A 10,302-nucleotide genomic window follows, 5' to 3' on the forward strand; every position below is an offset into this window, starting at 1 on the left:
ATTGACATGGATTTATTGAGTTGATTTATCGATTCGTCTGCCGTTGCATTGACTGGTTTTATTGACTATTGGATTTTCGTATTGCATAGATTCATTGACCATTGACTGATATTGATTTGATTGATTGACATGCATATTGATAGCATCGCCGTGCTTTGATTTCAGTTATAGGTATTAGGTGACCTGCTGGGCTTTGTAAAGCTCATTATATGTGGTTGATATTTTCAGGTCAGGGCAAGGGAGCAGAAGATAGGAATTGATCCGGATCTTCAGGTTTTTGTCTTTTGATTGATTTTGATTCTTTTGTACTCAGGATAGATTTCAGTACTGGTGATTGTAGTGTAGTTCCTGAGTATTGTACATGACTTTTGAGATATGAATCGACTTGTATATTGATGTTTTAAATTTCATAGATGCTTGATAGACTGCTTAATTGAAGGTTTTAGATAACTCTGGTAAATTGTTTGAGTAATAGATTGACATTCTTTCCAAGTTTGATCTTGGGGCATCACATTGCTAACTTCATTTATCTTCACGCACCTCAAGCTCAAGAAGTTGAAGACCTTCTGAATAGTTCACTAGAGATCATGACAATAAGAATCTCATACTCCATTTGATTATTGGTTACCAAGAATTCTATGAAGACCGTTAAGATTAATATGAGACAAAGATGTTCAAAGCTTTATAATTATTAATAATTATAAATTTTGTATTGTCTAACATGTGGAGAATTTTAATATATTTGTAAATTTTAATATTTCCTTTTTTTTTCAAAAATGAATACAATAGATAATCTCATCCCTTGGTCAATCTTATCAACTCACCCATGCTGTAACTCAGTTGATCAGTAGCAACCAATCATTTTGGTTAAGTTGTGGCTGTCACTGATAGAGTCCTTAATCAATAAACCTACTATAATAGTTTTGAGTTCATTCTGTTATATGAATTTAATAAATAGTTAATTGAACTATAAGTAACATCACAACACCTATTTATTGTCATCAAATTATGTTAAACTTCCCATTTGAAATCTTCGCAAACTTATATTCATGGAATATTTAGAAATAAGGTGCAAAATACAAACCCTTTAGATTTTCATACATAAATAAATTTGAATATTTTGGATGACTTCCCTAAATTGTTGCACTTTATAAAACATGTATATCTATGACATGATGATTTCATGTACACAATAAACTATCAAATCAATTCATGGTGTCAACCAAAAAAAAAAAAAAAAAAATCCTATATCATATAGAATAAGTGACGGGCGTCAATCATAAATTAAACACCAGATGTATGCCGACCAAAAAACTCACTTTTCACTCCAAAACATTGTAAAACTTCAAAAGGGGTAATTCGTTTCAAATTGAACTCCATTTCATCCGCTTCTTCATCTGGTTGCCAAAGGTAACTATCTTTCTCCTCTTTCATGCGCTTTTTTGGCAAATTCCGAACACAAAAAAATAACATGTGTGAATAGTGTGACGCCAGTATTGGCATCACACTGTTCACTCCATAAGAATAGTGAGCAAAAATGTGTTTGATTGGATCGTTTGGAGGATGTCAATCGTATGTATGCCAGTTGATTTTAGATGCTCCAAGCCATGAAGATATAACCAACATATCCCAAGATCATTTTCTCATACTTCCTCTTTTGACATCATCAAATGAAAAAAAAAAAAAAAAAAAAAAAAAAAAAAAAAAAAAAAAAACAAGCTGAATTTGAGGTTAAGATATATATATACAAAACACAAATAAATATTGCATTAAAAACAGGCCATGCAACCGTCATACATTGGAAGAGTCCTTAAACATTTAAACTCTTATGATTTATTTGATTTTACATTGTTACATAAAGAAAAATTAGGTTGGTAAGTTTACAAGTATTACACAATTTATCAATTATAATGAAATGCAATATTTGCTTTAAATTATATATTTTTCATTATTTTTTCATATCTTAATATATTTTCATAATAAATCTGCCCCTTCTTAAACCACAAGCTGGTTTTGCACCATCTTATCTTTTTAAACATGCCAACACTCAATTTTTTTTTTTTTTTAAAATTACTACAGCATCTATCTTCTTTTAAACAATTAAATTTATTACAAATAGTAATTATTTTATTAAAAAAAAAGCAGTCGAGCTAGCTCGCGAGTTCACGAGTCAAGCTTTATTAAGCTTGAGCTCGAGCTCGCGGCTCGATAAACTCGACTAGTGAACTCGTTATTGAGTCAAGTTCGAGCCGGCTCAATTTTCTTACACCCCCTAATCATAGCTACTAGCTCAGTGTATTCTTCAGAGTATAAGTTTTATATGTAGCTGGGAAGAAGATCTTGCACCTCGAGCTAGTATGTCTACCCTCAAGATCCTTCTAAGTTGGAGGTAAAGGATTGTTATAGCCTTCCTTTTCATCATGACAATCATCATCATCATAATTTAAAAACTTACACACCATGGAAAACAAAAAAAAAAAAGTATAACTATAACAGCCCTCTCTGTAGTGATTACATTTTTATTTAAATCAAACGTAATAAAACAGAAGCAATACAAGCTTATTTGATAATACATATTAAAAACTTGCTAATGAAAGTATGCAACACACATAAATATAAGCTGATGCTATAAATCTCGTCATAAATTAACTCTTAATTAACTATTAGCTGAAACGAGTTTGTTGATGGTGTCCACATCAGTTTTGAAGGATTGGGCCAAAACCCAATTGTAAATCCCACTGCCAAAAATGTTCTTTGGTAAAGAGATAGTTCCAGGACTGGCACTGCCAAAAGCAGAAACAGCAATTGCAGGGTATTTGGAGTCTCCATTAACCTGGAAGTGAACAAGTCCTTTGGGGAATATAAATGCATCGCCTGCATATAACGTCTGCGTGTAGAGCTTATTAGTTGAATCAACCAAGCCAACAATAACCGCTCCCTGTATCACAAGCAAGAGCTCTGCTGAGCGAGGATGAATATGAGGCGGGTTGATACCGGTGGGACGGGGCTCATACTGGAGAACAGCAAGGGAGACACTTTGGCCTGTGAGTGCAGGGAATTCTACTTGACTTGCTTTGGTCGCCTTGAAGGGAACACCTTTTGGTCCGCCATTAATGGCATCTCTAAGCCCTGTGAAGGTGAAGAAGTTGCCGTCTGGAGTGCTTCCAGGAGGAGTAATTATATATAATGTTTTTTTTTTTATGGTATAAAATTATTATACCAGAACATGTAGCACAGAAAGATTATGGATGTAATAAAATGGGTCAATTAATGTAAAAAACATATCATTTTTTTTTTCTCTGGCAATAACATGGTAAACTCCCAAGATTTTTCTTTCTCGCATTACTGAATTCGATCTGTGCAACAAACAAAATTTTGAAAAAAATAAATTTGATATTCAGCACGTTCATCTGTTCGAATTATAATTTTTGTTTTTCAAATATTCAAAATTAAATTTTGTATTGAAACAGAGCAAGACTTAGGGTTCGTTTGAGACGGCTTTTTTATTGCTTTCTAAAATGGAGTTTTAGTACAAATTTTTTTATTTTTTACTAAAACTCCGTTTTAGAAAGCAATAAAAAAGCCGTCCCAAACGAAGCCTTAGTCTCTATTTGAGACAGCTTTCAAAATGCTTTCTAAAACATATTTCTAGTATAAAATTTTTTAATTCAAGAAATTTTTATACTAAAAAGCTATTTAGAAAGCAACAAAAAAGCTGTCCCAAACTAAAAGCCCTATTCCCTGCATAATAACTTGGAGTGCTTCGTGGAAGATGGGATCTGCATGTTTTTAACTTTAAACTATTATTCAGCATTCGTCGTTAAATACGCCAATAAGTCCACATGATTCAGTAAAACAAGCTTTCTAAAATGTGTAAAGACAATGTCAATTACAGTTCAAAACTAGCTAATATTGCTGCAACCAAACAAAGTGCTGGTGAGGGTTTTATTTCTCTACATTTGGCACAACTCGGTGATTATGCCCATCACATTCAAGTTATAAACAAAGAGATTGTTTGGCCATTGGCTTCTAATTTTTTTTTCTTTTTACCAATTTTTCAACCTTCTAATTAAGGCTATCGATCAGCTTGCTGTTCAATAGTATCTCATGGTTATGTTCATGTGCCAACAACAGGCCTTACCAAGTGCATTGTCGCATGGGATGTAGTGAAGTAACTCAGTCCAATGTGTTCTTGGCTTCATGATTTGGGCCTGGTGCTTGTGACTCTCTCTTATCGAGGAAAAATTATTCTGTGGATTCCGGATGGTGTCCGGAAACTAATCATAACGCACTATGTCATTTTTTTGTTCAGTATCGGTGCTCGGTACTGCTCTGTACCGGGTGATGGGGCACGTTCTAATTGGTCTCCAGACAGTCCGGTGTTCGCACAAAATAATTTCACCTCTTAGAGGTCTTTGTTCAAGTAAAGAGATGGACTTGTGCATGAGTGTTGTGCTTCAATGCTCGACCAACAATAATAATAAAAAAGCAATAGTCAATGCATCATTATCAACAAATTGCTATTACATATAAAATTTGTAATAAGTAAACGAGTACCTGAAATGAAAGGGTTAGAGCAGAAAGAATAACAGAGAGGAAGGACCAAGCTCGTTCTTGTTCTTCATTAGAATAGAAGAAGAAGAATAAATTGTTCTGCTACAGTGAAATATTATATAGAGAAGAGGAGATGTGCAGGTGAGCTGTTGCGGGTCCTTTTCTGTGCCAGAGAAAGTGATGCCGGTAACTGTCAGGAGGCGGTAGTAGTGGACACGTGATTATGTTGGCTAACAATAAGGACTCTAAAGTATTTTTGGAACTACAAATATAATTGATGGTGTAATCAAAATAAAAGATAAAAATTAAGAATATTTGTTATAAAAATTAATTTAGTTGTAAAAACTCTCACAATTTGGAAAGATATAAAGAGGCTCTTAAGGAGTCTAAGAAATGCATCAAGTAATGAGACCTTGGGCCAATGTTCTCTTATTTCATGTAAGAAAATTAGAATTCATTAAATTTCTAGAAATATCTAATTTTTTATATATAACATTAACAATTGATTCAAATCAGAGCCTTAATTCTATACTGAACATATTTAGACCCCTTCTCCATTTGAATCACAATTTTTATTTTTTTTTATATTTTTTTTAGCACAATATTTAATTTGATCCAGCAATATATAATTTGATCTAATAAATTTCCCTCTAAACTCTGAAATCAAACTTTGCTTTCTCACATATGGTTTGACAATTAAAGTCTGATTTCTTTACGTAGTCCATTGGCTGCGAGTATTGCCTAACAGATCCATTTCCTTGGAGTTAAAGTAAGAGTTCGGCTTAGCAAGTATCAACAAGCATTGGTTTCATTTGACCGCCGACATCCAAGGGAAATTATTGGGTTCGGACACCGGACGCCGTCCGTGGTCAATGAAAAAGCGCAACATCACCCTCTACTCGGTACTGAGCAGTACCAAGAAGTACCGAGCTCGGTACCGAGCTCAGTATGCTTGATACTATGAAGTACCGAACTCAATACTTCATAGCATCGAGCTCAGTACCGTTCGGTACTGTGAAGTACCGAACAGTAAGCTGTGTCTGATGTCTGAAAATAATAATCCCCCATGACATCCAGTGATGAGCAGGTTCAAGCTAAGTTCTAAAATTTTTTGTGGATTCAAATTTTGCGCAACTAAAAATTCTCGCTCAACTATGGAAAAAGATGATCTATTTATAAATTTTAGGAGCATTTGGCTTTCTTATTGCTTATTAAAAAAGTTTTTTAGTAAAAAAACTTAATTTTTATTAAAAAGTTGCTTTAAGAAGCAGTAAAAAAGCAGTCTCAATCGAAGCCTTAGACGTTGTTTGACTTGAGCCACTTTTTATGGTTTATTGTCCACCATACAAAAAATTTCTGGCGATAGACCTTTTCTTTGTAAAAGCCACTATATTTGGATGATGATTTCCATTTTTTTCTTCTATATTATGTTTAGTTTCATGTATTCTATGGACATAGGCATACATATTTCTTGATTCCCTCCATCAGTGGGCAGAAGAAGACCAAATATACATTGAGTATTCTATATTTCTTGATTTCCCATGCCATGTTCTCGGATCCTTTCCATGCCATGTTCTCGGATCCTTTCCATGCCATCTCCTCTACTATCAAAGATAATTATTATATAATATCTTATCAGGAAGCTTTCTCATGCACTTTTGTATAATGCAACAAATTTTGTAGTATTTTTATGTACTTAGCTCTATATATTCAGCTAATCAAGCTCCATCATTCACGACTTTTTTCCTAAATGGCTCTCCTCCTCCTCCTCCTCCTCCTCCTTTTTCTTCAAAATAGCAATTCTCACCTTCTCCCAATAGTCGATGAAGTTCTTGGACGCCATGACACACAAGTGTACATCATCGACGTCGATAGACATGAGCAACATGAGCTTCTCACTGACGGTGACCTTGAAAGCTTTCACCGTTCATTCCTCCCAAACTCCAACCTCGATTCCGGCGAGCCACGACTGGTATATTTTGCCATGCCTGTTCGGAGGCGTAACTAGCCGCAAAGGCCTGTGACCAGTTTCTCTTGCCGGAACTCCCCCTACACGATCTCGCCGCAGTTTCGCCACCAGGCGATTGTCACTCACGGCCATCTCATCTAACCGCTTCACGACATCATCATGTGCGTCCCAAAGAGCCTCTAAGCTGCGATCCACATCGCCTGACACATACTTGCTACTCTCTGCCATCTCACCAAGCCGTTGGCTCTGATACCAATAACTGATCTGGTATGATGTGGAAGAAGCAGGGTAGGACAATGGAAAAAACAAACAGAGAACTAGAGCAACAATCAAGAAGTATAATATTCAATGTATCAAAAGTTTCCTCCCTCCCCAACAAGGATAAAAGCTTACTGTCATGAGGTCTTTCCTCATGCTGAAAATGACTAAACACCTAAAAAAAAGCTACTTTGTACTATTTTATCTAAAGAAACAAACTAGGATGGTGGGAAGGCAATGCATAACGGTAATTTAAGAAATGGAAAAGTAAGTATACTAATAGCTGAACTATGATGCACCGCATCAATTATTATTTTGCGATCGACTTGAATTAGGTCCAATTATGGATGAACATGATTTAGCTTTCGTTTAGAGCGGCATTTTTATTGTTTCTTAAAACGTAATTTTAATACAAAATTTAAAATTTGTGTACTAAAATTTTATTTTAAGAAGCAATAAAAAAACTATCGCCTTAATCAGATTGAATTTATCAAAATCAAAGTCTATATGACTTCTAAAATAACTTCCCAAGTTTTTTAATTTTATTTTGAGCAACACAAATTTTTAATTTTATGAGTATATATATATATATATATATATATATATATATATATAAGCTTTAGCAGCTAAGTTTCTGTTGAATTATTTTTCTTTAGAAAAGTCGCAGCTTGTAAGCAACCATCATCAGAAAATTTCGGCAAATTCTTTTCTGCCGCCATATTGTGATTATTATATCTCTTGATTCCCTTCATCAATGGCAAGAAGAAGACCGAAGGCATTTCGGATCCTTTTCCATGCCACGTTCTCGGATGCTTGTACCTGCCTTACTTCTCCATTATTACTAAAGATTGCCATTTATAGTTCCTGACCAGGAAGCTTCCTCATGTATTGCAGTATAATGCAATACTTACACGTTGCTATATATATGTTCCTGCGGTTCCATGGTAGTCTTTCACGACTTCTCAGCCAAATGGAGCAGTGCTGCCCCATTGTCTTGTTTCTGCTCATTGAACTTCTTCTACTACAACTACTTATTCAAAGTAGTAATTCTCACCTTCTCCCAATAGTCGATGAAGTTCCTGGACGCCATGACACACAAGTGTACATCATCGACGTCGATAGACATGAGCAACATGAGCTTCTCACTGACGGTGACCTTGAAAGCTTTCACCGTTCATTCCTCCCAAACTCCACCCTCGATTCCGGCGAGCCACGACTGGTATACTCTTACCGCCATGTTCTCAACGGCTTTGCCGCCCGCCTCACTCCTGGAGAGTTGGAGACCGTCAAGTCCAAACCCGGATTCCTCTATGCGCAGTGCGACCGCCACTATCCTCTTGCGACAACCTATACACCAAAGTATGGATTTCTTTACCCGTTGATTGCCATTGTGCAAACAATAAAATAAAGATATTATGAGTGCTTTGAGAACAATTAAAAGTAAACTAGAGGCTATTTTTTTAAGGGAAATTTACATACATACCACTTTATTTTATGCTATTTACATATCTAACACCTAAAATATTAATATTACATGCCTACCACTCATATACAACTTTAATATCAAATATAACACTTTTATAATTCATTTTCTACCATTCATAACATCCTATAAACTTTAATATTTCATTCCATGCACCTAAATTTGTTCAATGGGTGGTAGTCATGTAATATTAATGTTTTAGGTGTTAGATATGTAAATAGCATAAAATAAAGAGGTATGTGTGTAAAAACCCCTTTTTTTAAATGAAACCCCATCATCATTTTATGATAGATCCAAAAGATTATGTTGACTTGAGTGGGAAAGAATATTTATGTTATGTATTAAATATTAATATACATTTTACATGTTAAATATGACATTGAATTTAAATCTTTTTTATGTATTTTGATAATGGCCTCATAAAAATAAATTTTTAGCATATTATATATGACATTAAATTTAATATTCTTATGTACTTTAATAGATACCTTGGTGTGACATCCGATAATGTTTGGGGATCCACTATAATGGGCCAAGGCCTTATCATTGGTATAATCGACACTGGCATTAAGGCTTGCCATCCTTCATTTAAGGATACTGACATGGCACCTCCACCTCTAAAATGGAAGGGCAGTTGCTCTTACAGTGGATTCCATTGCAACAATAAGATAATTGGAGTAAAGGCCTTTCGTGGTGGGTTCAACCCTTCCCCTGAAGACACTGATGGGCATGGAACTCATGTGGCAAGCATCGCGGCAGGCAACTTTGTTAAGGATGCGAATGTTCTTGGAATGGCAAAGGGTGGACCGGCATCTGGCATGGCACCCCTAGCTCATCTCTCCATTTATAAAGTTTGCTTCCCGGGGTGCGCGGAGTCTGACACGTATGCAGCTATAGATCAAGCAATAAAAGATGGAGTAGACATAATCTCGATGTCTATTACCGGAGGGAAAAATTATAAATTTTATAAAGATTCAATTTCACGAGGCTCTCTGGCCGCCATACAACATGGAATTGTTCCAGTTTCAATAGCTGGAAATGATGGGCCTGATGCTGGGACTCTTAGCCATAGCGCTCCGTGGGTGTTGACTGTCGATGCGTGTGGGATCCGAAAATTCGGCCTCGGCCTCCACTCGCTTTTCTTATTTGGCGAGGGAGTTTTAACGAACTAAGTTCCGAGGTAAATTTTGGAAGGCAGATGGGTTTGTAGATAAGACACTACCCAGAGATTTCGCCCTCATTTTATGAGGACTTTATGATCTGAGTTCTGGTTTCCTATAGGCGCAAGCCCCTATAGTTAATTACCCCTCCCGATCACGAGAGAGAACTTTCGATTAAGGCTAGTCATCAATCAGATACGTATAGAAATACGTGTTATCTGGCATATAGTAGCAGCAATAGGTTTGGAATTTGGAGAACTGGATTTGGATTTGGGATTTGAGTTGAAAGTTTGGAAATTTGAAAGGTTTGATATTTAAAAGTAGAAATTGCACCATCTTGCACTTAAAGCGGATGGTGGGGGAATGGATGATGGACCCGATCAAGATCCCATGGTTCCATCGTCCCGGGCCATCGTGGTCCCTGGTCTACTTAGTCAGAGGAGGTAGTCGACCCAACCTGACAGAAGGATCCTTGTCAGCAGCCATGGGTTGCTTCGTCCAAGGGAACCTTGTAGACCGGGGTTGATGTTTGTCTAAGGGGACAAATTTGAATCCACCTTAGCTAACAGAGGGCTTTGTGCCCTATCAATCATATCCTATTGATTCATATCTCAAGGATTTAACGCCATTAAGGAGCGTATTGGCTCTGGCCATAACCGCTATCTGTGGTGCCATTTGGCGGCAAAACCACTCGGTTCAGAGGGCCCCGGGTCATAACCGTTTATCCTGCGGTGCCATTTGGCGGCAAAACCGCCGATTAGAGGACACGTACCACGTCCTTACTGGCAAGAGATTGTTTGAGAATGGATCCTAGTAATATTTTCGACTAGGCATTTGGCTCTTTGTGAGCTAGAGTTTATTTGAATTTGTCCGCCCCG

The 10,302-nt window shown here is 36.3% G+C and overlaps 2 protein-coding genes across 2 annotated transcripts in view; one reads left to right on the top strand and one right to left on the bottom strand.

Annotated features, from left to right (window-relative positions):
* Positions 1 to 2,656: 2,656 nt before the first annotated feature.
* On the bottom strand, positions 2,657 to 7,560 carry LOC110109891 (putative germin-like protein 9-2). Its single transcript, XM_028701210.1, has 3 exons — positions 7,461 to 7,560; positions 6,784 to 6,840; positions 2,657 to 3,153 (listed from the first exon to the last, which is right to left on the bottom strand). Exons 1-3 carry the CDS (start codon positions 7,558 to 7,560, stop codon positions 2,657 to 2,659), a joined length of 654 nt encoding a protein of 217 aa, XP_028557043.1.
* A 191-nt stretch (positions 7,561 to 7,751) lies between these two features.
* Positions 7,752 to 10,302, top strand: part of LOC110109890 (subtilisin-like protease SBT1.9) — a 4,645-nt gene continuing 2,094 nt past the window's right edge. The window contains exons 1-2 of the mRNA XM_020841097.1: positions 7,752 to 8,140; positions 8,749 to 9,342. Coding sequence (XP_020696756.1) covers positions 7,752 to 8,140; positions 8,749 to 9,342 — 983 coding nt within the window. The remainder of the gene's footprint in view (positions 8,141 to 8,748; positions 9,343 to 10,302) is intronic.

The sequence above is a fragment of the Dendrobium catenatum genome, unplaced genomic scaffold (genome assembly GCF_001605985.2).
Source record: "Dendrobium catenatum unplaced genomic scaffold, ASM160598v2 fragScaff_scaffold_1651, whole genome shotgun sequence".
In the NCBI taxonomy this organism is placed as follows: domain Eukaryota; kingdom Viridiplantae; phylum Streptophyta; class Magnoliopsida; order Asparagales; family Orchidaceae; genus Dendrobium; species Dendrobium catenatum.